At 57.2% G+C, this 26,353-nt stretch overlaps 10 protein-coding genes across 10 annotated transcripts; 3 read left to right on the forward strand and 7 right to left on the reverse strand.

The window, feature by feature from the left end:
- Nucleotides 1–2,951: 2,951 nt before the first annotated feature.
- On the forward strand, nt 2,952–5,751 carry N657DRAFT_577165 (uncharacterized protein; the record flags this gene model as incomplete). The annotated part of the gene is made up of 4 exons (XM_062789232.1): nt 2,952–3,806; nt 3,900–3,956; nt 4,324–4,750; nt 4,841–5,751. The coding sequence occupies 4 exons, from the start codon at nt 2,952–2,954 to the stop codon at nt 5,749–5,751; spliced, it is 2,250 nt and encodes a 749-aa protein (XP_062645394.1).
- A 287-nt stretch (nt 5,752–6,038) lies between these two features.
- Nucleotides 6,039–8,157, reverse strand: N657DRAFT_692143 (uncharacterized protein). Its single transcript, XM_062797148.1, has 4 exons — nt 7,776–8,157; nt 6,893–7,544; nt 6,543–6,805; nt 6,039–6,443 (listed from the first exon to the last, which is right to left on the reverse strand). The coding sequence occupies exons 1-4, from the start codon at nt 7,829–7,831 to the stop codon at nt 6,368–6,370; spliced, it is 1,047 nt and encodes a 348-aa protein (XP_062645395.1). The 5' UTR covers nt 7,832–8,157; the 3' UTR covers nt 6,039–6,367.
- Nucleotides 8,158–8,718: 561 nt separating this feature from the next.
- Nucleotides 8,719–10,138, reverse strand: N657DRAFT_682697 (S-adenosyl-L-homocysteine hydrolase; the record flags this gene model as incomplete). The annotated part of the gene is made up of 2 exons (XM_062796507.1): nt 8,719–8,731; nt 8,802–10,138. The coding sequence occupies 2 exons, from the start codon at nt 10,136–10,138 to the stop codon at nt 8,719–8,721; spliced, it is 1,350 nt and encodes a 449-aa protein (XP_062645396.1).
- An 888-nt stretch (nt 10,139–11,026) lies between these two features.
- Nucleotides 11,027–14,039, reverse strand: N657DRAFT_657670 (eukaryotic translation initiation factor 3 subunit-like protein; the record flags this gene model as incomplete). The annotated part of the gene is made up of 6 exons (XM_062794830.1): nt 11,027–11,588; nt 11,657–12,123; nt 12,186–12,272; nt 13,297–13,474; nt 13,573–13,919; nt 13,959–14,039. The coding sequence occupies 6 exons, from the start codon at nt 14,037–14,039 to the stop codon at nt 11,027–11,029; spliced, it is 1,722 nt and encodes a 573-aa protein (XP_062645397.1).
- Nucleotides 14,040–14,916: 877 nt separating this feature from the next.
- Nucleotides 14,917–15,897, reverse strand: N657DRAFT_577497 (mitochondrial carrier; the record flags this gene model as incomplete). Its single annotated transcript, XM_062789255.1, has 2 exons — nt 14,917–15,638; nt 15,708–15,897. Coding segments are annotated over 2 exons (912 nt in total), but the record flags the coding sequence as incomplete, so codon positions are not given.
- Nucleotides 15,898–17,083: 1,186 nt separating this feature from the next.
- On the reverse strand, nt 17,084–18,008 carry N657DRAFT_647814 (uncharacterized protein). Its single transcript, XM_062793390.1, has one exon. The coding sequence runs from the start codon at nt 17,595–17,597 to the stop codon at nt 17,259–17,261; it is 339 nt and encodes a 112-aa protein (XP_062645399.1). The 5' UTR covers nt 17,598–18,008; the 3' UTR covers nt 17,084–17,258.
- A 63-nt stretch (nt 18,009–18,071) lies between these two features.
- N657DRAFT_647815 (Nucleotidylyl transferase) lies at nt 18,072–19,661 on the forward strand. Its single transcript, XM_062793391.1, has one exon. It carries the CDS (start codon nt 18,231–18,233, stop codon nt 19,476–19,478), a length of 1,248 nt encoding a protein of 415 aa, XP_062645400.1. The 5' UTR covers nt 18,072–18,230; the 3' UTR covers nt 19,479–19,661.
- Nucleotides 19,662–20,384: 723 nt separating this feature from the next.
- N657DRAFT_577464 (RNase P/MRP, p29 subunit) lies at nt 20,385–21,095 on the reverse strand (the record flags this gene model as incomplete). Its single annotated transcript, XM_062789253.1, has 1 exon — nt 20,385–21,095. The coding sequence occupies one exon, from the start codon at nt 21,093–21,095 to the stop codon at nt 20,385–20,387; it is 711 nt and encodes a 236-aa protein (XP_062645401.1).
- A 280-nt stretch (nt 21,096–21,375) lies between these two features.
- Nucleotides 21,376–24,581, forward strand: N657DRAFT_600756 (acyltransferase-domain-containing protein). The gene is made up of 4 exons (XM_062790086.1): nt 21,376–21,819; nt 21,878–22,473; nt 22,526–23,784; nt 23,861–24,581. Exons 1-4 carry the CDS (start codon nt 21,656–21,658, stop codon nt 24,353–24,355), a joined length of 2,514 nt encoding a protein of 837 aa, XP_062645402.1. The 5' UTR covers nt 21,376–21,655; the 3' UTR covers nt 24,356–24,581.
- On the reverse strand, nt 24,266–26,206 carry N657DRAFT_623048 (WD40 repeat-like protein; the record flags this gene model as incomplete). The annotated part of the gene is made up of 3 exons (XM_062790672.1): nt 24,266–25,618; nt 25,672–25,912; nt 25,980–26,206. The coding sequence occupies 3 exons, from the start codon at nt 26,204–26,206 to the stop codon at nt 24,680–24,682; spliced, it is 1,407 nt and encodes a 468-aa protein (XP_062645403.1). The 3' UTR covers nt 24,266–24,679.
- Between the last annotated feature and the right edge of the window lie 147 nt (nt 26,207–26,353).

A 26,353-nucleotide genomic window follows, 5' to 3' on the forward strand; every position in this document is an offset into this window, starting at 1 on the left:
TGGATCGCCGTTCTTTCGAGGCTAAACTACCACATGGAGATCAGCCAAAAGTCGACAATCTGTCCGATGTATGTTACCCCTGAACGACGCATGGGGACTGCCTACCCTACGACGTAGAAGCCTACAGTGCTCCTCCCATCTGTCCGGCAACGGTGTGCTGGAAGATGAGGGTAAATGGCCGCCGTCGGCACGACCCTGGCCAAGGCGGCGGCGGCTCGTGGATAGGATGTCACCGCAGAAGCATCGTGTGCTGTCTCCATGAAACCCATTACGCATGGTTAGAGGACACCTGTCTTTTGGTGTGGCTACCTTAGTTTCCCTGCGAAACTGAGGCGCAGCCAGTGAGCTGGTCCGGCCAGCGGTGGCCGCAGTGCCGGTCGATGGCTGGCCTGATTGCATGTGAAGCTGGGTAAACACTCTACCATGAATCCGTCTTCTGCTAGGGCGGCAACCCAGCCGGCCAGGAGAAGGCCGTGGCCGCATCAACGAAGGGGTGCAGCACTACCCACTTGCCCGCTTGCATCTAGGTGTGAGGCCGGCGTTGCCGTCTGAGCCGTCACTGGCAGCATGGTAGTGTAGGTGTAGAATCGGAGGTCTGGGCGCGCGATCTGAGCAGCCAGTCTGGCGACAAGTAGCCGGGGAAGAGTACGCTACTGTACACGTGTAGATCGGGGCTTTTTTCTACGGCAGGCATAAGCGATGATGCAAGCCAACCTGTTTCATCTGGGATAAACGGGTTGTGGAACAGGGTGGAGAAAACCTTGCCGTCTCGCGGGTCAAATCTCGGAGGATCAGTCTCCAAGTTCCTTCGTTGCCGCGAACCGGTGAAGATGAGATCAGACTGGCGCTTGTGGTCGTCTAGATGGCTCTGGAATTGGCGTTGCGTAGGTCCACGCGGCGCTTGACAGACAACCTGAGCGCCCTCTCACTCGCAAGCTTGACCTCCATCAGGCTGAGTGCATGGTGCCGCCTGGCGGTTAATTTCTCACATACGGAATCGGCCTGGTCAACCTGCCTGCTTGTATGACCGCCCGGCGAGTGCAGACAAGCCGTCACTGAGAGTTGAAGATGGCATACTTAGCAAGGGACCGACGGCATCATGCCTGGCCGCCCGACGACGGACCGATAGCTTATGCGCTTCTCGCCCTCCTGGGCCCGCGTCTCCAGATGAATGGCGGACGAACGTAAAGTGAAATGCCTCACGAAGCGTTGATTCGGGCTTGTGCAGCGATTCTTGACGAGCCCGATTGGAAGCTGTCTCGGGCAGAGACATCTCGCACTTCTGCAGGCAGAAGACTACCGGGGATGTAAGTGGGCGGTGAACTCAGTACGTGTATTGCTGTTTCGACGGAGTGTGCCATCCAGGAATCTTGAAAATCTCACAGCTGGGAGAAGACGACGAGCTTCCAAGTGACTCCGTAAAAAACGACAAGCACTCGAACGTGTTCGCTGAGGCGTCCATGCCTACATTTACGTAGGTTCAGTGGATTTGTCCCTTGGCAAACGGAGGAATATCACCTCCATGAAAAAAAAACAAAGCCCCGGCAAATTACGTAAATGAAGACTGAGAAGTTCTCTGTCTCTCTCATCTCTGAGATTCGTAGGAAATTCCCGTCGGTCTCAAGGTTGCCTCTCAAATTCATGTTGTCTCCCAGTATGATCTTTCCCGGTTTGGAAGTGGATAATCAACATTAAACAGCGAAACGGTCCGTGCTTCTCCCCAATTGGATTAGCAAAGCCCAAGAGCAAGTGTTTTTTTGCCAGCTCGACATGGCAATGAACTTCACATCTTTGGTATACGACTCCCCAGGAGCCTACTTGTATAGAAATACATACCTTGGACCTCGCCAAATCCTCTCAACAAGACTGCTTCTGTGCCTGCAGTCTTCCTTCCGCTCTTGACAGTGCACTGCGTTGAGGGCAGTGCCCAGCCACGGCCTCATACCCCCCGGTCCCGGCTGGCATCCCCAAAGATCCGGCTGAAGGACCCACTCATGCTTCCATATTTCCCTCGCTCGCTTCTGCCCGTCTCGGCTCCAGAAGCGAGGGGCTCGTGAAGGGAGACGGGTGATAGGCGACCGAATGGTAAAGCCATCTCGTCAATTTGTCAAGTCGTCGCTTCCAACCACTCAGCTCGGCTCTTTGACCTGTCAAAACACCCCAAGCGCCTGCTAGGGCCGATCGTCTCGAAGAACACAGCGGTCTGTCGGCAAACATTCTTGGGCTGTGACGTGGTGACCGCCGTCATGTCTCTCACGCCGTTACCACAGTAGTAAACTTCATGCCTCTGCCGCTCCTCCAAAGATCCAGGCCCACTTCATCTTCGGCGTTCGCCAACCTGGCAAGGGGGATTCTGATGAATCAGGCTGTTGGACCCGGGTCACGCATGAGCGCGCCGGTTCCCGTACGGATACAATACGTACATACCTGCCCTGTAGTTACGGTATCATCGAGCAGGGAGACAGGGGCCGGTCAGGTTGTATACACGATACAGGGTGCGATGAAGTAGATGGATAATGTGTACAGAACGGCACAGCCGATCAGGCCCTGAGCTTCAAGTGAGAATCTCATCAGGAAATGGAATTCAGGGACGGCTGGATCGTGCATGCGCCCCTGCGGACGGAGTCTCCCTAATGCCCGAGGTTGGGAGTTGGAGACCAGGGTTGGATTGGGTTTAGGTTGGCTACGAGGAAGTTACCGGGAAGGGACACCGGGCGCCATGCGGCCTCGCCAATCGCAGTTCCTCAGGTACCCCTGTCGTTCCGCACCTCGTTGGGAGTTTGCACAGCACATCGTTGATGAATTTGTGAGAAGCAGCCACATCAACAACAGGCAGGTCAGTTCACGCAGGAAAGCCGGCGCCGGCCCCGGGTCGCGTCTTTCCCCTTGTCGCCCGTTTCTCAGGGTCATGGATCGTGGCTCCATAAAAATTTCTAATTAAATCCCCAATCATGGCTCAACCCCCCGAAGCAGCCCCGTTGCGACTGCAGTCCTCTCTGGACTCGGCTCCTGTTCAGCCGCGCGTGCAGCCAAATCTTGACGCGCTTATTGTCAGGGTTGAGCAGCAGGAGCAGCGGCAACAACAACAACGACATCATCACCACCAAGAACCACAGCAACAATTACAACAGGCCCAAAATCAAGAGAAGGCACAATCACCTGGGCTGCCACATACTAATAATACCACGCCGACTATCGGGAGCGGCACCCATTCCACCGAACCTGAGCGCGGGCATAGCCCTAGCACTGGCGACGCGAAGACCAGGGTGGAAGCTATCCTGTCGGCCGACACTGGCGTAAACAGTTACGCGTCGGCTGCTGCGCCAGCCGCCCACGGCGCCCACGACACGCAGAGCGACACGCAGCACAACGGCGGCGCGCCAGGGCCGGGCCTCCCCGACATGTCCAACACGCATCAGGCGTCCGGGCCCGCCCGGCACCCGGTGACATACGCAAGCCCGGCGTCCTACCCGCCAGCCGGCATGCCGCCCGTCTCTCCGTATCTGTATTCAACACAGTCAATCCCGTCCGACCCGTACCGGCCGAACCCAACAACTCTCCCCAGCATGCGGACGCTCGATCACCGGCAACCACAGACACAGCCGCAGCAAGGAATTCCCCTGAGCGCACACATGGCAGGCCCCGTGACGCCGGCTCCCGCGCCCGCTCACATGGCGGCCTACTACGGCGTCCACCCGCAGTCGCACATGTACGGCCTTCCTGACCCCAACGCGATGCGGTTTGCGCTTGCCCCGGGCTTGGGTCACGACCCGCGGATTGCCTTGAGCGGAGGGAGACATAAAAAGGTACCAAAAAAGCAGCGTCATAGCCCCATGAGCAGGTGCCGCACAAGAGAATCACGACTTGCTGACTATGAGCTCTCCGTTATTGGTCGGCAGGAGATCAAGCGGCGGACAAAAACTGGATGTCTAACGTGCCGGAAACGGAGAATAAAGGTACGTAACCCCTTTGCGCTTTCCATGATTCGTCTCGGTTTTGCATTGGCATAGCAATTCAAAGCTGTCAGTTTCCTGGAACGCGTCGGTTCAATGTAGGCGTGGTGTGGTTGGAGGGCAGACCAAGCCGCGTCCTCGCATCGAACTTCAAGCTCTCTCGCTTGTGTTCGCTTCGGCTGCCCGAAATTCCCGCTCCAAGTTTAGGGAGCTTTCCATGCCTGGATCTAGCTATCGAGACCCCAGTCAGCCACTTATGATATTTTCCTCCCCAAATCACAATATCCTTCGCCCTCCAGCGAACAGTTTTTCTCCAATATTAACTCCACGCCCTCGCACCTCTCCATTTCCTAGCTCTAACATGATCTAGTGCGACGAGGGCAAGCCGACGTGCAACAATTGCAAAAAGTCGAAGCGCGAATGCATGGGTTACGATCCAATCTTCAAGCAGCAGCACGGACCAGCAGCCATCCAACCCGCTCCGAGCACTCAGACGCCCCCGGCCGTCTCCACGACCGCCGTACAAGCGCCGACCTTGCCGTCTTCGGCCCCGCATCCATACCAACCAACATATTCGCCTTCTGTCCCATCAACCATTGCACACGACTCCTCGGCGATCCCGTCCACCGCTCCGTACAGTGTCAAACCCGAGCCTGGCTACGAGTACTCGACGGCCATTGACCCTGCACTGCAAGGGACCGACGCTGCCGGCACACGAGCACCGCGATACCAGCAGAGTAACGCTGCTCCGAGTGCGCGCTCGGGCCCGGGCATTGGTGATACAAACCCTTTGCGAGGTGGCACCCCCTCCTCTCCTCCTGCCATAAAGTCTGCGCTCTCTCAGCCTCTGTCGCGGGAGACCACGTCCGCTCACACAATCTCCACAGGAATGAAGATGCGAGTCGATGAGCTCATAGCTCTGGGTGGCGTGCCGCCTCAGCCACCAGCCACACCGCCGTCGGTCGAGATGCTCGACGAGATTACCGAGCTCTACTACGATATTTACGTCCCTGGCCTCACCCTCTTCTTTGAAACGTGCTGGTATGACTTCGCAAAGAACCCGGCCATGACAGCCAACCCCTCGGCTGTGCTTCTCAACAACCAGCCTATCGTTTCCCTCTTCGCGTCTTTTATCCAATCAATCTCCGACGTCAAACGTGCCGACCCCGCAGACATGGTCCAGTCCGGTCACCTCGAGTCATCCCTCATTTGGACCCTTGCCCGCCTTCCTCACTCAATCCGTCTCCCCCAGCGCCAGCAATACCCGGACATGATTCCTGGCGAGTTCGATCATTGGGAGGCGCGCGGCCGCGTGCAGGTCTTAGAAGCCCTGCTGACGGGCGAGACGATCCTGGGCAACCCTCTCTCACCGCCACCTACTGGCAACAACATTCACCTACTTCGCAGAAATGAATTCGAGTTCTGGTATCAGCTTGCAAACTACCTTCTCCAGAACCACGCCTCGTCGTTGCCCGAGGATGTTTTGACCCGGGAGCGGTACCTGAATGCGATGAGATCGCTGCTGGATGGCCGGGAGAATCGAGATGTGCTCTACAGCATCGCGGTGCTGAGGGAGTACACGGCGCAGTGGGATGCCGCGTACAACGAGCAGAACGTGCCATCGCATCTGGAGGAGTCGGATCCCCGCTGCAAGCTTGCCGTCGCGACGAGGTTCATACGGGACGAGTCTCACTCTGCGGGCGGTACCACCAATGTGGTCCGTCGGATGGCGGAGCTGGCTTATCGCGCCTTTGTCCGACCGGGCGCCAACGTTAATAGGGATAGGCGGCGAAGCTAGGGTGCCTGTTGCCTGTGTTTGAGCTGAGGGAAGTTGGAGATTTTGACACGGCGATTTTTTGGAGTCGGCTGGCTCGTGTTGGCTGGGGTTAGCTGAGGGAACGCTACCCCTTTGTTCGACACTGGGGTGCTCGAAGGCGTCATGCTTCCTTGTACCTGTGCGGCTTTTTGTTTCTCAAGCCGCTGTACTCATGTATAGAAGGGCGGTGGCAAGATTTTTTTTTCTTCACGGCGTTGGCGGTGTTCGTGGGGTTATAGAAGGACTAAAAAGACGTCCGGGTCAAGTGACTACTTGGCCTTGGCTGGACGATACCTGGGCTGCCGCTTTTGTTTGCGCCATTGCCTTCCTGCATGACCTGCCCGGCACTTAGTTTCCTCATACTAGGTCGATTCTGTGGATCTGTACCGCCTCAGTGATCCATCGTGGTCATTGGCGTACGCCGAGGTTAACATGTTTGCAGTATAGATAGGGACGCCTGTCTATCGATTGCCATAGGATGGAAACCCGCAGCCATCCGTTCGCAGCCATACTTCTATGCGCACCGTGTCCCTCGTCCTCAGCCCTCGAGACGATCGGTTTGACCCAGGGTTCGGTCTTGTCCCTCCCACTCCGCTCTTCACATATTCCGCTGCTCCGGGACAATGCTCCGCAGCCGACCCCGCTCAATGGCCATCCGGACATTGCTGATAGCCCTGGAGCAGACGCCGGTGTCAGATACTTCTTTCTCTCGCCAGTCGTCCAACCTCGTAGGTAGGTAGTAAGTAGGAAAAGGTTAGCCAATGAGCACTCACCACTCCTCCATCTTCCTCTCCGTCTCGACCGTCCATGTCCCCATGTGCGGGACCAGCAGCGTGCGCGGGTTCGAGATCAGGCCCGGGTGGATGTGCGGCTCCTGCTCGTACACGTCGAGGCCGGCCGAGCTGACCTGGCCGGAATCGAGCGCCTCGACAAGGGCCGCCTCGTCCATGATGGCGCCCCGTGCCGTGTTGACGATCACGATGCCCTTCTTCATCTTGGCGAATTCGGCTCGGGAGATGGTGTGCCGGGTTTTCGGCTGAGGCGGCAAATGTACCAGTCAGTCAGTCACTTCTGAAGGGGGTTGGTGAGGAAAGCAGTGAAAAAAGAAAACCCAAATCCTCACGTTCAGGGGCAGGTTCAAGCTCAACACATCGCTCTCAGCCAGCAACGTGTCAAAACCGACATACTCGGCTCCGCCCAACTCCCGCTCCACGCCCGGATCTAGCCGCGTGCGATTATGGTATCGAATCCTCATACCAAACGCCAGAGCCGCCTTCCGCGCCATATTCCTCCCAATACCGCCCATCCCCAAAATCCCCAATACCTTCCCCTGCGGATCATGCCCCAGCGCCGGCTGCTCACCCGCCCCGCCTCCGCCGCGCCACTCCCCCCTCCTCAAGGCCGCCATACCGACGCCCAGATTCCGCAGCGCGCCCAACATCAGAAAGATAGCCAGGTCCGCCGTGGCATCGTCGACAGCCGTGGGCGTGTTACTCACGCGGATCCCGCGCGCCGTACACGCGGGCACGTCGACCTGGTCATACCCGGCGCCATTGTGGCACACAAAACGGAGCGACGAGCGCTGCTCCCCAAAAGCGTCGAGCAGCTCGCCGTCGATCTTGCCCGTCACCTCGAAGGAGTCAAAGGTGCGGTAGGCCGCGACACAACCGTCAAAGGCGCCCGAGCGGGCCTCTTCTAAAAAACTGGCGCGGTTGGTGGATTGCGGGGTGATGATCGTGGCGATCTCGCTGACGGCGGCCCAGGCAGAATGAGCGCTGGTTTTCGGGTCGGGAGTAGTCAGCGAGGCAGAGCCCTGTGTGTAGAGAAAAAGAAGGGGGTAGCCAAAGGTGTATGTATGCGAGTGAGTGGGCTATGGACCTCGTTTTGAAAGACGTTTCGTCATGCCGACGCTGTCTTCTCTTCCTGTCCTTATACCGGGAATTTCTATCCTCCTTCTAGGGAACGCATATAAACCGCCGCGGTCTTGAAGAGGAAAGTTGACGTACTGCTCAATAACGCCCAGCAGCAGCACCTTCGGCTTCTCCTTGTGATCAGTGGCCATGGTGATGGGACGGGTTAGCCACTCCTGTTTGTAAAGAAGCTGTTCCGCCGCTCTCCGCGTGTTCAGGTTTGACGAGCAACAATTAGAAGCGTTCTTCGTCTTGATTCACAACACGATATAGAGGCCTTGGTTTCAGTTATAGTCCCCGCCTTATCATGAGATGATCAAGACGAGAGTGAACGAGCCCCGCATCCGAGGCGATCTCCGGGTTGGCGGATCCCCGGGTGCGGCTTCCAGCTTGCATCTCCTAGGAGCGCTGTCTGCCATGATTGGCCCTATGCAGTGTTCTAACTAACGGCCCCGTTCGACATGACATGGCAACCCCGTTCGACGGGGGGAGGGATCAGCAGTTCTGGAATCTGGGGTCGGGATTGTGTGATCCCGAACCGCTGTGGTTGGATTGCATTATCGCGTCTGAGCAACCGACCAACTCATGGCTTTACATAGACACTGCGCAAACGAAGCCTCGGCAGAAGCAGAAAGATGTGGTGTGCCAAGAGACACACAGATCTGAATTGCCATCGCTGCTGTATTCCATGGGGCTCCGGTTGACGGGACCGTCAGTTATCCTTCTCTTCTCCTACTTGCCTGCCTCTAGAGAAGTGCTCCAGCGCACCAACATGACAAGCTCTCTGTTAAAACGCCGTCCGGTGGGTGTAGTTGGGATATCATGAGCCAAAGCCAACGCCGTACTTTTTGTTGAAAATGTGTACCAGACCCCGCCCATTGCCCCTTTTATACCCTGCCCCAAACCCAATGTGCCATGCAAGTCGTGTCTGTTGAAAAAAACAATGCCCGAAAAACAAGCCCGAACATGCCGCCAGGACACTGTCGGGTATCACATAGTTGTTGAAAATCCATCATCAGAGTTAGTTCTACCCAAAAACTTAGTAGCGGTAGCTATATAAATGGTCAGCCATAGTCCCTTGCGGAGCCAAGTGTGATTGATACTGAAAAAGGATGAACTTACTGGTCGCTCTTGAAGGGACCCTCCACGTCCAGGCCGAGGTACTCGGCCTGAACATCGGTCAGGGTGGTAAGCTCGACGTTGCAGTGAGCAAGGTGGAGGCGGGCAACCTCCTCGTCCAGGACCTTGGGCAGCACGTAGACCTTCTTCTCGAGTTTGCCGCTCTTGGCGAACTCGACATACTTCTTGCCAAACTCGGCGTCGTTGTTCTTGTAGAGCATGATCTGGGCAAGCACCTGGTTGGTGAAGCTGCACGACATGACGAACGAGCTGTGGCCGGTGGCGCAGCCGAGGTTGACGAGGCGACCCTCGGCCAGGAGGATGATGTGGCGGCCGTTCTTCATCAGGAAGCGGTCGACCTGGGGCTTGATGTTTTGCACAGACTGGGCATTCGCCTTGAGCCAAGCCACGTCAATCTCGACGTCGAAGTGGCCAATGTTGCAGACGATGGCGTCGTTGGGCATGGCCTCGAAGTGCTTGCCGACCAGAATGTCGCGGCAGCCAGTGGTGGTGACAAAGATCTGGCCGACCTTGGCGGCCTTCTCCATGGTGGTCACCTCGTAGCCAGCCATGGCAGCCTGCAGCGCGTTGATGGGGTCGATCTCGGTGACGAGCACGCGGGCGCCCATACCGTGGAGAGCCTGGGCGCAGCCCTTGCCGACGTCACCAAAGCCGGCGACGACCGCGATCTTGCCGGCAATCATCACGTCGGTGGCGCGCTTGATGCCGTCAATCAGCGACTCGCGGCAGCCGTACAGGTTGTCGAACTTGGACTTGGTGACCGAGTCGTTGACGTTGATGGCGGGCACCAGCAGCTCGCCCTTCTTGAGCATGCGGTACAGGTGGTGGACGCCCGTCGTGGTCTCCTCAGACACGCCGTAGCAGTCCTGGAGCATCTCGGGGTACTTGGTGTGCACCAGGTGGGTCAGGTCACCGCCGTCGTCCAAGATCAGGTTGAGCTTCTTGCCGTCCTTGAAGGCGACGAGCTGCTGCTCCAGACACCAGTTGTACTCCTCCTCGGTCTCGCCCTTCCAGGCAAAGACGGGGATGCCAGCCGCGGCAATGGCGGCGGCGGCGTGGTCCTGGGTGCTGAAGATGTTGCACGATGACCATGTCACCTCGGCGCCGAGGGAAGTCAACGTCTCAATCAGGACAGCAGTCTGGATCGTCATGTGTAGGCAGCCGGCGATGCGGGCGCCCTTGAGCGGCTGGTCGGCAGCATACTTCTTGCGGATGGCCATCAGACCGGGCATCTCGTTCTCGGCCAGCTCAATCTCCTTGCGCCCGAAGGCAGCGAGGGACAGGTCGGCGACCTTGAATTTGTGGGCGGGAGCGGACATTCTGGCGGCAAAGCGAGAGAATGGTAGAGGGTGAGGTGAGGTTAGGTGAAAAGAGTGAACAGGCGAAATTGGGGGGATAAAGGGAGAAGGGAGAGATGAATAGGGAGGAAATTGTCGACTGCGGGCGGGGCTCAATGTCTTACTTTTTTAAAAGAGGGGCAGCATGGTGTTGGCGGGGTGAGGAGGGGCTGAAAACGGGGCCAAGACAGACGGCAGTTCACGGGAGCAAACGGATCGCAGATAAACGACCCGACTCAAGCGGCGATCGAGGAACGTAGGGTAAACTAACGGTTTGACATCAAGTCCTTGGACATTCACTGTGAAAAGTTTCAAAACCCAATTCCCAAGAACAAGCCAGCAAAGTAGAACGCCTCTGTAAATTTGAGAATGGACGACAGGAGAGGAATCATTGCTATGGGCGGTGAGAGAGAACCCAGGCTGACCCGCATTCGGTCTGTGGATCCCTCACCAGTCTGGTGCTCGCTGCTTCCAATCGGGCGCTTATTCGGGAGCGGGTGTCACATCCCTTGGAAGTCGGCTCGTTCATCAATCGCAAATCCCTCCGGTGAACTCTCCGAGCTGACCAGGCAGTGACAAGGCTACCTATATAAGTGACATCAGGAAGGAGAGCACACGTTGCAACCCCGCGACAATCCAGACTCGCATCGGGTGGGCTGACACTTCCTGCTTCAACGCAACGAAGAAGACGCTTTACAGCTCCAAAAGACGCATCATGGCTGGTCCGGAAAGAGATTATGTGCTAACAAGCAAGCCCATGACCGAAACGCCAGAACCAAATGCACTCGAGATACCCATCATGGCCCGCCCACCCATATCCCACTTTCCCTCTACCCCCGAACATGACCTCCCTGGGAAACCAACTCTCGATCACTCAGGCAGCAAATTCCCCCTCACAGCGAACATCTTGGACGTGATCGTTGCCGTGAACCCGTCCACCTGCTTGCTGTACTGCTCCACCTGCCTGGCGTTGAGCATGCCCTCGAGCCGGCTCGGCTCCTGCGGTAGCTTGAATAGCCTCTGCCACTCGTCCTCGGGTAAGGGCGTCTGCTTGGCCGCCAAGCGCGCGGCGTTCTCCGCCTTGCGCTTGGCTTGCCATTGCGAGATCTTAAACTGCTCGCGCGTCAGCTGCCGCTGGTAGTACTGGTGGTTGTTGAGGTCCGAGTAGTGGGCCTCGATGCTGTCCAGCAGCAGATCGCACGTCTTCTCAAGGAAGGGGTCGATCGAGAGGTCCAGCGTGTCGAAGGATGGGTGCGCCGGCAGCTTGGCCGGCTCGCGCTGGATGTCGTCGACAGAAGCGGGGAGCGGAATCTCAGGGGATTCAGGCGGCGCGGGAATTTGGTGCAGGAATGAGGTCAGGAGGTGCGAGTTGTGAACAATGACGGGGACCTCGACAAGAATATCCCGGAAGGATAGCTTTGACTTTTGCAGGCTGTTTGCAGAGTCGGATTAGTGCCAGAGTACTAGGTGATGTGCGAGGATAGTTGAGCATGTCCTGACCTCTCTGTTGTGAATTTCCCTTCTTTGTACGCCGCCATAAACTCCGGCGACAGCCTGAAAGCCCGCAGGCTCAGGGTGCCCTGTGAGCTCCTGCTCACATCATGGACGAGCGCCACCGTCTTGTCGTTGTCGCGCTGGTAGTGGTACTGGTTCTCGATAAAGCCGAGGTTGATGAAGTTGCCCATGGTCGCGCTCGTGTACCAGCCCACGTTGTTCGCATCCACGTTGACCTCCTTCAGGTGCCTGATCATCTCGTTCTGGTACACGATGTTGGCCTTAGCACGGGGGGCTGCCGCCGCAAGGGCTGATGCGTCGGACTGGTGTCCATCGGTGCTCGAGACGTCGACGGTCGGGAAGGGGAAGGCGTTCGTGATCTCGAGAACTCCATTATTGTCCATGCCCACGAGGGACCCTGTCGCAGTAGTCGGGAAGCTTGAGGAGCAGTGCTTAACGATTTTCATCATCACCTGCCACAGCGTCAGCGTTGGGGCCATGGCGGGGCACCTCAGATCTTTCGCTAGGTCCGTACAAGCGATTCGACCTGCGCCGATTTGAACGGCGCGTCTTTTTGCGCGTCGACCACCATCTTGAAGTATAAATCGCGGAACACTGAGAGCTAAGAGCGGAGGTGTTGTCTCGAGAGTGCGACTTGGCAGTGTTTGTCTTGTCGTTCGGGCTGCTCGCAACTTTCAAGGTTTCGGAAATCTCGTCCGTTTGTGGGTTTGCGGGTTTGCGGAGCAAAAGAGGTGGCTTGAAACATTGGCAGAAAGAATGTGGCTGAAGCTGTGGCGCGAACCCGACAGAGGCAGTGGAGCAGAGTGCGGTACGGAATACTATTTTTCATACGTGCTCTGAACTTATCTGTCCAGTACTCCGTAACGTAGCCCCTCCCGATCCAGGGTTTCTCAGGCGCCTTCAAGTCCTCCGCCAGCGCCATGACATACAGGGACTACAGCGTTTTGCGCCTGTCGCAAGATGCTGCGCGTGATGTATTCCAAGAAGGCAGATATAAGGCTTTAAATTGTCTGACACATACTCTCGATCTACCTTCTATAATAGCCCAGAAGATCTTGGACACCGGTCTGCAGCGACGGTTGCGAAGTCGAAACCTCCCGCAGTCGCGTGATGTGAACTGAAGTTTCCGCCAGGCGATTAGACATAAAAAACTACAGATTACAACATCCCACGCCCTCCCCCACGCCCACGTTCACGTCAAGGCCGTTTGGGACTCCCCGACCATATTATTATGATGCGCTGCCCCGACGATCGCGTGCTCTCAGAGTTTCCCATCCAATTTTTCTCTTCTCTTCTCTTACCCCGTCTCTGTGACCCATCCTTGAGTATTAGGCAGGAGGCCACTTACACCCGACTGGCCTGCCTTCTAAATCTCCTGGATTAAACCGCCGTCCGTCTATTCTCCCGCTATCTCTAGAGCTCTTAGTTCTTTCTACCTTCTAAATGGATATCACCGCTATTCGTGGAGAAAAGAAACAAAACCACCTTTAAAACGAAATTTTCCGCTTGCTCTACCCGTCAAGAGACCACTCTTCACCATCATCCCGCCCCTCACCACCAACACATCCCCAACACGCCGTCTTTCGCTTTCACTCATCCCAGCCAGTGATGGCCCAATTCTGAACGTCCTCTCGGATAGTCAGCCGGAGGCGGTCTATCTTCCAGAAGGTGTATAGCGAACGCGCGGCACCAGCCGCCTTCCGGTGCGCGGGTCCGACGCCTCCTTTCCTTGCGTCTTCCTGCGACCTCCAGATGCACGTCGCCAGGTTGCGGCCCTCGGCATCGGGCGTGCCAAACCAGTACCTGCCGCCAAGTGTCAGCAGATTGTCTTTTTTCTTTGTCTCAGGTAACTCAGATTCTCGAGGAAGTAAAGGGATGAAGCGGGGAGGGGTTTAGTTTACTTCAAGAAACCACCACTGGCCGTAGCCTCGGCGTGCGCCGCTTTGTCCAGAGCGCCCAGCTCGGCGTACACTGTCGTGGGCGGTATGCGGGAGCGGAAAGCCACCACGAAGAACGAGGTTTCCTTCCATGTGTGGCCGATATCTCGGGCGAGCGTCCGGAGGGTATCGATGACCTCGTCCCAGTTGAACGTCTCAGCATAAGGAGCAGTGGCATAGTCCGCCCGCAGGCACTTGAGCTTGGTCAGCGCGAGAGCGAGGAGCTGGTTCTCGACGTCAAGGCTTTCGAGGTCCAGAAGATGTTCTCTCTCGACATAAGGGGAGACAACGAGGTATCTGTCTTGACTGGGCTGTTCTCCAACGGCAGAAGTCAGGATGTCGGTCGTCACAGCTGGGCCCTTTGCATCCAGGTTCTGGAAAGTCTGGGCTTGCATCTCGGCCACGACGACCCGGCCTTGCAAGAGTGTCATGGTGCTCTCTGGACGGCGGTGATGGCAGATGGGGCGTCGGGCTCCCCAGCGGTATGATGAGGGCGGTTGCCGTATCCACAGGACTGTCGCAGCCAGGTGTTCTGCTTCTAGGGCCTGGTGGTGAAGGCCTGTTGGGAAGGATGCTCCGAGTCGTGTTAGGGGGACCGTTGGCACTGGGGAGAACGAGTGACCAGCCGTGGTCTTATTGTTCGATGATGGATGGAGGAGCACAGTAAGCGGACAATGTTTGTGGTATGCGATAACCATCCCACAGATTATTGTGATCACGAATCTGAACCCTGCCTCGACAACCTCCCTTTATCCTGCCCGGCAATGCGAAGAACAGCCATCCCGAGCATATCGCTGAGACGGTACGGATCGCGCCATCGGTTGCAAAGGTGGTGCCATCGCACGGCAGGCCGCGCGAGGAAGGGTGAATTGCCAGAGATGGCTGTTGATTCCCAGCAAAACCTGAGTCAGTGTGAAACCTATCGCCAATTCGCCTTTTTCAGGGGATGTTGGCCGCTCACCATGGGATGGCTGCGTGCTTCTCTTTCCCGCCTGATGTCCGGCCGGGCATTCCCGCAGCGAAATACCGCTGCGGATGGCGGCCTCGAGTTGTTGCATCAGGGAAGTTCTTATCTTATCGCCGGCCACCAACCTATCTGCACCCCTTCCCATCATTTTACTGCACCAAAGGTATCGCGAAAGTGACTGCAAATTTTGACGGCCGTGACAATGGGAGTGCGATTTGGCCAAAACCCCGCTTTCCTTTCTTCGCCGGGCGAAGAGAATACGCCGAGCGTAGGGTGGTCGCACTGGGGAAGAGAGGATGGGGTTCCCAGATTGGTATAATGGCAGCTTCGTCTCTAGTCCTTTAAGGAGACTGGCGTTTCAACCACGCCTTCGTCACCTCATACGACCCGAGATACAGACCGCTCCCAAGAGCCGTCCATATCGCACGCAGCATAGCGCCTCTGAACAGACCTCGTATTCCGCTTTCCACCAGAACGGACCTCGCGATAGCAAGACCGCCGCCGCCGGTCCGCGACTTGCCTTGTCCGCCTGAAAATCTCGACTTGTCATCTCCAGCGCCAAGCATGACCCTCGTTTTTATCACGTCCATAGGTGTCGTCAAGATTGCCGCAATGGAGCCTGAGACTGCCGCAGCAACCCCATTAACCAGACCGGTCTCGACGAGAAGGGGATTTTCGTGTGACTCCGTGCGTTTACCAGCCCGTCGTCTCCGGATTCTGCCACGGAAGAACTCAAACATGGGAAACTGCATCGCCGTGAACGGTAGGTTCCGCGCGACCAACGACGTGTATCCCCTCCACAGGGTCCGTGTTACGCCGCCTTCGGCCCGCCGTAGCATGTCGAAGGCTTCGAGTGAGGATGACCGTTGGGGAGGCGAGCCGGCCGATCGCCGCAGTACCTGGGCATTTTGCTTGATTACCTCGGCCGGCGTGAGCACAAGGCAAGAGACCAGCTCGGCACCTGCCGAGGCGAATGCATGGATGGGTGCTGCCGGTGTTGCGCTGGGGAGGACGCGTGTGAGGACCGACTTCCCCGACTCATAGCTGGCAAAGAAGAGCGCCGCTGTCGCGTCGAGGGCAAACTTAGCTCTCAGCGCACCGAGGGCACATTCTGAGTGGGTTTGGGACTTACCTGCTGGAAGTGTTGCAAGGACCACACTTCCAATTCCCTGGTACAAGCTCCTCACCGCTGCGTAGGGTGCTCTTGTGGCGGTTGACAGCTGGTTTCTGACGCTATAAGACCCCTGGCTCTGATAGCGAGTTTTGATGGTATCCAAGGGGTAAACAAGGGCATCAACAGTGAATGCTGCGACGGCCCCGGCCTGGGGGCGAGTTCAGAACAACTGCATGTGGTCTAGGCATGGAGACCGGTGTCTTACCGCAAGTATCTCTGTTTGTATAGCGTCTCTCATCCCGTTCGTCGTGTAATGTGCATGTTGATAATCTAGAAGTGATTCCTGGAAAAGATGTGTACTGCACTGCCAATACTGCTCTGATGACATCATAGTGTGTTGGAGACGTTAAGGTATTGAATGGAAGAAGCAGCTTGCCTTGCTTGCTCGCCGGGCTTCAAAAATCGTGATCCCGACCAACCGCTTTGCCGACAAGCAGTGGCTCAAACGCCTTCCTCTCTTCTCCTCTGCTCCAACCACCTCAATTCAATCCTCTTCTTCATTCTGAATCGGTCTATTGAGGTCGCCACAGTCAACCTCCGAGGGTGCTTGAGTTGCCCCAGAGCAAACTGCGTTTGGGGCGGCACTCCTCGAAGTTTTCGGGACGCACAACCCTTGTGGAACAGTCCTGTGGGAGTCGGAGGCTCTCGACGGACAGCTGGAAGGAGGATTTCCAGCTTGAGAGGAATGACGACGACCGCCTGCTGCTCGGGGGCTTTGTGCACCAATTGGTCCTTGCCGTCTCGCACACTCTGGGCCCGGGTTGCTACGACGTCTCTGCCGTCGAGCGTTCCGATGGCTCCGATATGTTACATCTGCCTGGAGGGCCCAGAGTGAGTACGAGGAGGACCTTGACGAGAGCCCAACCACTTTGCCTTCTCAGGACGCTTCACACTCTTTCCATCTTCTCATCCTACAGGTCCCCGGGCGCTTTTACAAAGGCTTATAAGTAGAAGCGTTCACCGCGTGTACCCTTGAAAGGGTGGTTCAGGTTGCGGGACGTGGTTGACTGCCTGTTTGCCACCGTCGCAGGGGACGCTATGCGGCACTTGCCCGCATCCCAGACCTCCGGAGCCCTCAGCGAGAAATTCCTGAATCTGGCATCCATCTTCGTCCTTGGGGTCATTGGGAACGTCCAGCCAGCTGCTGAAGCCGCAGGAGTCGCTTATGCCGAGACAGAGACGCAGATCGCCTCAGCATCTACCCCAGGGGCTTGTTGAGGCGGCCAGGGTAATCACCACGGTGGGCGGGGAAAAGGCAGGCGTGGAACGCGGTGAAATGGCTACTGTCACAGGCACTGAGATAAACCTAGAACGTCACGTACGCAGGGGTCGGTTGTAGGAGTAGTAGGAGGCTTGACTTAGCTGTAGATGTCGAGGTGTTCCTACCCTGGTAGTATTTTCCCTCTCTCTCCTCCTCCTCCGCCACGTCCGCAGCTCCTGGACAAACTCGACGTTGTGCCCAATTCTCCTCAGCACCTCCAGCGACAGCGCGAGCTCCCCGGTGCCCAGCTAGCCGTTGAAGGCCTTTGCGGCGTGTTGGAGCGGGCGCCTCACAGGCGGCCCGGAAGATGTAGCCAACCACGAACAGCAGCTCCGATTCCCGCTCATATACGCGGGCATGTACAGCCCGCGCAGCACCTCGTCGCACGCGCCCTCGACATGACGCAGCAGCCGCCAGCACTGTCGGTGCAGCGTCAGATATGGGAACGCCATCTCAATCGTTTCCGCATGCAGCACCATCACCAGCGACTTGATCAGCCGGTCCGTCGACAGCATGGTCGACGACGCCTGTGTCTTGCCTGTGTTCTTGCCCTTCCCCTTCGCCGCACCATCGGCCTTCTTCTCCATCACGTACCCGTCGCAGCCGCCGCTCTCGCCATTCCCCGTCGTCAACCTCCCAGTCGATGCGCCCGAGTATCTCGTCAATGTGTTGGGGCGTCCAGGGAATTTGGCCCGAACCACCCAGGTATCTCTCTACAAACATGGACGACAGAGGCGAGTCTTCGTCGTCCCTGAATCCGCGCGGGCCGGCGCGCGACGTCAAGCTGGTGAGACGGCCGCGGCCGCGCTGCTGTCCGCGCCACTGTTTATAGATTTCTATAGCGCGATGGATACTTGTGCGCAGTGTCGATTAGATTGCTTCAATTGCTAGAAGACTCAATATATAGAGGAATGAACCTGTATTGTTTTAGTGGAATACGGATTAAACATAACGTTATCTCGAAGTTAAGCGGTATTTGTCTTGAAAACAGTGCGATACCAAGCAGAGGGAGCAGCCGAACAGAATCCCTGCAAACGATTCGGTGCAACGCTGTGGGCATCCTCAAAACTCCGCTGCAGAAACCATCACAGCATGTGCCTCCTATAAATCAGCTCCAGCTGCACCCATGTAGATCGGGCCATGTTATTCGTTCTTTTTTCTAAACATAGTTCACACTCTTTCTTGAAGCAGAACCCCTTTTGCTGCTCCCCTGCCGTCCAATGCGGCCGACGGTGCACATCCTCCGGCAGGCAACCCGCCCCGCCATCAGCAACATCGCCGGCTCGTGTGCTTCTTTGCCTAGCCTCCTCTCCCTGAGCCAATCTCAACCTCGCAACCACGCTCAACATCCCCGACTCCAACAATTCTCCACCGCACGCACAATGGCCACCCGCTGCTCCTCCTCCTCCCCATCTTCCTCCTCCGGGAGAGGCGGCATCGAAAAGCTCCCCTCCTCACCCATCCGCGTCCTCCGCACCGTCGACTCCTTCCGTCGCTGGCGCCGCCCACACCTTCTTGACCAGCGCTCCGTCGCCCTGGTGCCTACAATGGGCGCCCTTCACGAGGGCCACCTATCTCTAGTCCGCGCCGCCGCCCGCGAGAACCACCACGTCGTCGTCTCCATCTACGTCAACCCGGCCCAGTTCGGCGTCCGCGAGGACCTCGCCAGCTATCCCGTGACCTGGGACGCCGACTGCGACGCGCTGGTGCGGCTTGACCGCGAACTGGCGGATGACGGGCACAATCTGGGGCGGATTAGCGCCGTCTTTGCGCCGAGCACGGCCGAGATGTACCCCGGAGGGTTTCCTGGGCAGGAGGTGGATAGCAAGGGGAGTTTTGTGACGATTACGCCTGTCGGGGAGGTGTTGGAGGGTAGGTCGAGGCCGACTTTTTTCCGAGGGGTCGCGACCGTGTGTATGAAGCTGTTTAATATCGTGCAGCCGGAGCGAGTTTACTTTGGGCAGAAGGATGTGCAGCAGACGGTGGTGATCAAGAGGCTAATCAGGGACTTTATGCTGCCCATTGAGGTCGTCGTTGGGCCGACGGCGAGGGCTGAGGACGGGCTTGCGCTGAGCTCGAGGAATGTGTACCTGGGGGAGAGGAGGAGGGCGGTGGCGACTGTGCTGCACAAGGCGCTGCGGGCCGCTGAGGAGAGGTACAAGAGTGGTCAGAGGGGTCGGGACGCTGTTCTCGGCGCGGCGGAGAGGTTCGTTGACGAGGTTCTGGTGGGGCAGATGGCTCTAGGGCCGGAGAAGAGGGTGCGGTTCGAGGTCGACTATATTTCGCTTGCCGACCCCGACACCATGGAGGAACTGGATTTTGTCCACTCGGCAAAGGGGGCGATTCTCAGCGGCGCAGTAAAGATGTTGCCCGTTGAGGTCCCCCAAGAAGGAGAAGATCTCGGTCACAGCGGTGGCCCGGCAGTCAGGTTGATTGACAACATCATTCTGCCACCTGCTGAACAATGATAGCAGTTTTATAGCACTTTCGCATTGGTTGGCGTTGGAGGGTTGGTCAGATTTAGCGCGCATGTAGATGTGTTTCTTAGACGCGATGCCTTGCTGAACTAATGTCCTGTACAGAAACTAGGGTCATTCTTGTTTTTGAAGATACGCCTGGAGCACGCAGAAAATGGAAGTTGATTATCAGTCTCGCCGTTCCCCAGGCCTGAAGGCATCCAAGACAGGTATACCACAGCCGGTCAATCTCTCCGCGGGCACCCCTTTGACTTGCAGTCGAGGGCCGATGAACCTGCCAATGCTCAGCTTCCCCTGATTTCGGGATGTCACTTCCAGCTCCCCACTGGCAGCACCCCCCTATATGGTTTAGGTCCACGTCTCTCCGGTCACCGCCCTCACCCCAGCGCATTGCAAAATGCTCAGTTGGGATGGGCCGTGAAGGGGGCTGCCTCCTCGGCAGCCGGCATTAATCCTCTAAGCTCTTCGGAGTTGGTACGTTGGGTTTGACCCGTCATTCGGTCACCCCAGGCCTCTTGTCACGCCAATTCCCGGGCCTCCCGACGAAGTAAAACCCCATCGAGGGTTGTCGTAGCCACCACCATCCGCAAAGGGCTTGGTGGTGAGCTTTTCGACCTTTTTGTCCAGCTGCAATAACCACCTTTCCCCAGTAACATCATCCACTCCATTTGGTTTCATTTTGATGCCTCGGGGAAACCAGCTGCGCAGGAACGTGCAGATTTCTGCGACGAGTGTGAGCAGCGATTTCCAACGGAAAAGAGAAGGGGCCTTTAGGGGCCGCTGGTGAGTCCCTGGACATGAGAGTCGCCGGCGTCATGTACCGCGAAGGCCATGATGACCATCAGGAACATCTTACCACAACACCCCCCTGTGAACAAGCTGTCTCTCGCTTCGCCCTCACAATATCTTGGAAAAGTGCGACCTGAACTTCCTCGACGCGCGATCAGCCGACCGAAACTGGAATTGTTCCCCGTGGATCCTGAACACCATGCTGGACGTCTGCTCCTCCGAACCCTCTTCCCCCCCGTCACCCGCCGTCTTAACCGGCACCGGCACCTCAAACTGAAACACAGTCCCCTCCTTGGGCACCAGCTTCAATTGATTCCGCCTCGTGACAACCTCAAACGCAAACTTGGAATCCTTCACCACAATCCCCTTGATCCCCACGCGACTCACACACCTGCTGCGCACCACCTCGACCAAAGCGCCATGGAAATCTGCGCTCGCCAGTTTGGCCGCAGCGCCTTCACCTCCGGTATACACCTCGCCTCCCAAGATTTCCAGGATGTAACCCAGCCAGAGCTGGTGCAGCGGTTCGAAGAGAGCGTACTTCTGGCCCTGGCGTGGCACGTCGTAAAGACCGAGTCGGCGGCGCTCGTTCGCGGAGAGGGGCTTTGGCTTGAGCGTCTTTTTGCGATGCTGCTTTTTCTTTTCTTGGGCTCGGCGGCGCGCGGCGCGCGCGTCGGACGGCGGCGGCGAGGACGGGGTTAGGAAGAGCGGCCGTTGTTGGATCTTCTCAGCCAGGATCCGGCTTGCTTCGTCCGGCTCGTGGGCGCGTGAAAGAAGCACTGCCGCGATGGGCTGCTCTTTTTCTGGTCTAATGTCCATGATAGTTGGGTTGATGTAAATCACATCTGCGGTGCGGTGTTGTCTGGTTTTCTTTGGCAGACGGATGTTGTTGACTTGAGGAACTTTTTGAGTGAAGATGATGGAGCTCTGCATGCTTGGCAATTCCCAGGTCTACTGTGTGATTGACCCCGCGCTAGCCCTTCTGGGCTTAACCTCGACTCGGCACCCCACCATCCCCAACTTCAAGCAGCTTCCCCAGAAATCACCCCTGTCATCAACTCCTTGAACAATCAGGATTCAGAAGCGACCTCGGGAACTCGAGGAAGTCACCGGCATCTGAACCACAGTAGGCAGTCGCCCTTTGCCTTTCAAGAAGACAAGAATAGTACTGTGCCAGGAGTGAATGGTATCAATTCCGACAACGTGATTCCTCCGAAGCAACAGAAAGAATAACTCAACACTTCTCAAAATCCATTGGTTGTCTCTGGGGTAGGTTCTTGAGGACGGAGCGCAAGGAAAAGGAAGAGAGGTTGTGAAGGGAAGCCCAGGTTGGTCCAGGACCTCCACCGCAGCAATAGCACTGCGAACCATTTCCGATCATGGCTTCCGACGAGCGCCAGGACTCGGCGCCCGATTTGCGCATCCTGGGTGACAGCGTTACCCTCCAGCCCAGCGGCTATGTCGAACCCGCCTTCACCGGCGAGGATATCGGGGGCGAGGCGCTGATGAAGAACATGGCCCGCTTCCGTTCCGAGCCGTTGCGGTGGGTGGCCCTGTCACGCCAGCACCTTCGGTCCACGCCCCTGACTGACCATTCTCAGCTTTCTCCGCGAAATCTCCCTCTACGTCTCAGGCACGGGCTGGCGCGCATACGACAACGTCATCGGCCAGCCTATCTTCTACAAGGGCTTTACAGACCACATCAAGACCCAGGTCATGTCGGCGACGCTGCTGCAGACCAAGATTTCACAGCTGGCCGAGATGCGCGTCGCGGCCGAGGTGGAAGAGGGCCTGATCAACAAGAACGACAAGGACTTTGCCATCAAGAAAGCGCAGCGCCTGGCTGCGCTCGTCCAGGGGTTGCACGAAGTGGCGGAGAAGCTTACTGATCAGATGATCTGCAAGTTCGAAAGCAAGGCTTTCATCAGGAGCGCCTACTACCTGGTGACGCAGCTCTTGCTGCGAGCGTACCATCAAGGCATTCACGTCTCCAGCGAGGAGGTTCTGCGGCTGCGCAGCGTCGCCGAGGAAGCCGCGAGGAATAAGCAGAGTATTATTTTCCTGCCGTGCCACCGGTCGCACGTCGACTATGTCTCTATGCAGCTGCTGTGTTACAGGCTTGGCCTGGCGCTCCCCGTCGTTGTTGCTGGAGACAACTTAAACTTTCCCCTGGTTGGTAGTTTCTTGCAGCATGCCGGTGAGTCTTTCCGAACAACTATTTGCAGGGTCGCCGCGCTAACACCGCAAAGGAGCCATGTACATCCGCAGATCCTTTGGAGACGACCAGCTTTACACTGCCCTGGTCCAGTCCTACATTGACGTCCTGCTGCAAGGCGGCTACAACCTGGAGTGCTTTATCGAAGGTGGCCGGTCACGGACAGGGAAACTGCTCCCTCCCAAGTTTGGCATATTGAGTTTCGTGCTCGACAGCCTTCTCTCGGGCCGGGTCGAAGACGCCATCGTCTGCCCCGTAAGCACCCAATATGACAAGGTGATCGAAACCGAAGGTTACGTGACCGAGCTGCTAGGCATGCCGAAGAAGCAGGAGAACCTGACCGATTTCCTTACTGGTGGATCGAGTATTCTTTCGCTACGGTTAGGGAGGGTCGACGTGCGATTCCACGAGCCGTGGAGCCTCAGGGCGTTCATCAACCAGCAACTCAGTAAAATATCCCACATCTCGTTCGGGATCAAGGTAGACTGGAAGGATGTCAAAAACCAGGCCATCCGGCAAAAGCTGCTGCGGACGCTGGGCTACAAGGTGCTGGCTGACATCAATGCTGTGTCGGTCGTCATGCCAACAGCGCTGATCGGGACTGTCCTCCTGACACTTCGTGGCCGGGGTGTCGGGAGAAACGAGTTGACCCGCCGCGTTGAGTGGCTTACAAATAGAATTAGGGCGAAAGGAGGGCGCGTCGCGCATTTCGGCAACGCCCCAATATGCGACGTCGTGGAGCGCGGCTTGGAGGTGCTGGGCAAAGACCTCGTGGGCGTCGTCGAAGGGCTCGCCGAGCCGACTTACTACGCCGTCGACCGCTTCCAGTTGTCATTCTATCGGAACATGACCATCCACCTGTTCATTTCGGAGTCACTGGTCGCCGCGGCGCTGTACACGCGAGTCAAGCAGGGTGGTGGGCCGTCCATGCAGGACATGCCGTACCAGGATCTGTACGACCAAGTCTTCTTCCTTTCGTCGCTCTTCCGCGGCGAGTTCATCTACTCGGGCAAGGGGCTCGCCGCCAACCTGGAGAAGACGGTTCTCGAACTGGAGGCGGAAAACGTCATCCTCATTGAGCGCGACGAGGAAGGACGCATCACCAAGATCGGCCTCTCCGGCGCGGAACGGGCCGCAGGACGAGAGAACTTTGACTTTTACTGCTTCTTGATCTGGCCGTTCATCGAGGCAAGCTGGCTGGCCGCCGTCTCGCTGATGGGTTTGACTCCACCACTCGGCCAGGAGAATGACATCTGGATCCAGGTATCCAAAGCGCAGGAGAGCGCACAATTGGTACGCCCACTCATTTCACTCCCTTTTTCCGCCAGCCGCATTCAACCTGACAATTGCTTTTGTTGTGTTGCAACAGCTAGGCAAGACCCTCTACCACCAAGGCGACCTCTCCTACTTCGAAGCCGTCAATAAGGAGACCCTCAAAAACTCGTACCAGCGCTTCGAAGAAGAGGGCATCATCCAGGTGATCCGCTCAAAGGACCCGCGCATCCCGGCGAGGTTACGCATCGCGCCCTACTGGCAGCCCGGGCGGGACGAAAAGACGGGAAGGATCCTCGCGTCGGGGAGATTGTGGGATTTCACGGAAAATATTGCGTCGAGCCGGCGCGAGGGCAAGAATAGGCGCGATGGGGCTACCGTTAGCACGAGGGTGCTTTCGCTGACGGATATGTTGGGGAGGAAGCTGTTTGAGGATGCTGTGAGGGGGGAGCAGGAGGGGGCGAAAGGGGGAAAGAAGGGGAAGGGGGTGCCTACGCCTGCGCGGCTGAGTGATGAGGAGCAGAGGAGTGTGGATCGGACCGAGGTGGAGAGGAGGAGGCGGCGGAGGTTGGAGGAGAGGTCGAAGCTGTGAGGGTGAGGTGCAGTTGGTGCTGTTCTTGTTGATGTTTCCTGTCATGAAACGAGTTGTAATGAGCTTTGGGAAGAGGGGCGGGCTGATGCATGTTTTCGGTTACTGGTGTTGGAAGAGTGGGCGTTTCACGACACGACTAGAATAGATATTGGCGGGAGTCGTTTTATAGGGGCTGTACTCTTGACACCTGTATACAATCGCTACCCACAATATACGGATAGAAGGGTGTTCTGTTGCAATGTACTGTATGTTCACGAGTGCATGTCTCAAGAGAATCCTGTTCGTCATTCGAGCAGAACCCATCTCGTTCTCTTAATGGTCCCTCTAAAACACATCCCACAAACTAACCTTGCCGTCCTTGCTCCCCGCCGCCAACCAATGCGTCGTCCTCGCCTGCCGGATCCTCTTCTCTCTGACACTCATCTCAACCAGTTTGGGGACGACGGTTACATCCTTCCTGGCCTCTTCATCTCCTCCATCCTGCGCACCTCCCTTCTCCGCTTCTACCCTGCTCTTCTCCTCTTGCTCATTTTCTTCCTGCTGTTGTTGTTGCTCTTGCTGTGGCGTTGATTCTGATTCCGAGTCAACATCAACAGCCGCAAACGCAGCCGCGTAGCACCCAGCGATATGCCACTTGAGCACGGCCACCTCGTTGAGCGTCTTGGCAGAGTACACGCGCACCTTGGAGTCCCAGCCGGCGGTAGCGAAGATGCGGCCGTCGAAGCGGATGCGGAGGGATTGCTGTCCGGCGTGTTTGGTGTTGACTGTTTTGAGGGGTTGGTGTTGGATGGTTTCGGCGGAGTTGGGTGTTAGTGGTACTGGCGGTGATGAAGGACTGGTGGTTACGCGGGAGAGCGCTGCGGTGAGGAGGGACTTTTGGGGGTCTGCTTCTGGAGGGGAAGGATTGTAGATTGATGGTGAGGTGGGCGACTGGGAGATCTGTGAGGATCGAGATGGAGGCGAGACGAGGGGAAGAGGGTGCTTGGAGATGACTGCGTCAGCGCTGGAGGTGAGGAAGAAGTTTTTTGGTGGGGAGACGTCGAGCGAGAGGATCGGCTGGGAGTGGCACTTGGCCTGGTATTTGATGACCCAGACGCCGTGGCTGCCGAGCTGGGCGACCGTTGCCACGCCGTTTTCGTAGCCGGCGACGAGCGTCAGGGTACCGGCTTGGTGGAAGAGGGACAGGGCCATGACCATGCCATTTTTTTCGCCGAGTTTTACCGTGTGCTGCCGGGTTTGAGTGGGCAGGTGGAAGATGTCGATCTGGCTATGGGGTCAGCTTTGCTACGAGTTCAGCAGCCGACTGAAAGACTCACAGCCTCAGACGCTAGAGTGTTTGGCACTGCAACCAAAATCTCGGACGATGCCGGGCTTGACTCCGGGCAAGCTGGACAGTGAGAGAAAGAGCAAAAATTCATGGTGTTGACCTCAAGCATGTACAGCATCCAAGGCTGTGGCCGCGTCTCCGAGGAGGGGTCCAGAGGAAGCTTGGTGCTTAGCCGGGCCTCGTCCTCTGGGGCCAATTTCCACACGATGAGTTTGTTGTCTCGTCCGTGCCTGGCCAAGTCTAGGTCTTAGTTTCTTTTCTCGGCCGAATGCGGGAAAGGCACCAGTATCAACCTACGTGATGATGCGGTAGTGGTCCCAAGCGGCGATGCCCAGGATGGCGTTTCCGTGAGCCTGCCAGACTGCCCGGGGCCGCATTGTTGTGAGATCCCATGCAACAACAAAGCCATCTGCGTCTCCTGTCAACAGGCGATCGTTGCCCCTGACGAAGACAGCGGCATGCACCTGCGCCTTGTGGCCGCGCAGGATCGCCTTGGGCTGCGCGGGTCGCGCGTCGGCCGCCATTCTGTATGATGACAATGGAAATGGCGGAGAGCGTCGGGCAATCTATACAGTAAACTTGAAGATGCAATTGTGATGATATATGAGAGTTAGGGTTAGGGTGGTGGTCTTGGACAAGTACGGATTACATGTTTGCAGTTTTCAATTTGG

This window comes from Parathielavia appendiculata, assembly GCF_033297405.1.
Source record: "Parathielavia appendiculata strain CBS 731.68 unplaced genomic scaffold N657scaffold_11, whole genome shotgun sequence".
Taxonomy (NCBI): domain Eukaryota; kingdom Fungi; phylum Ascomycota; class Sordariomycetes; order Sordariales; family Chaetomiaceae; genus Parathielavia; species Parathielavia appendiculata.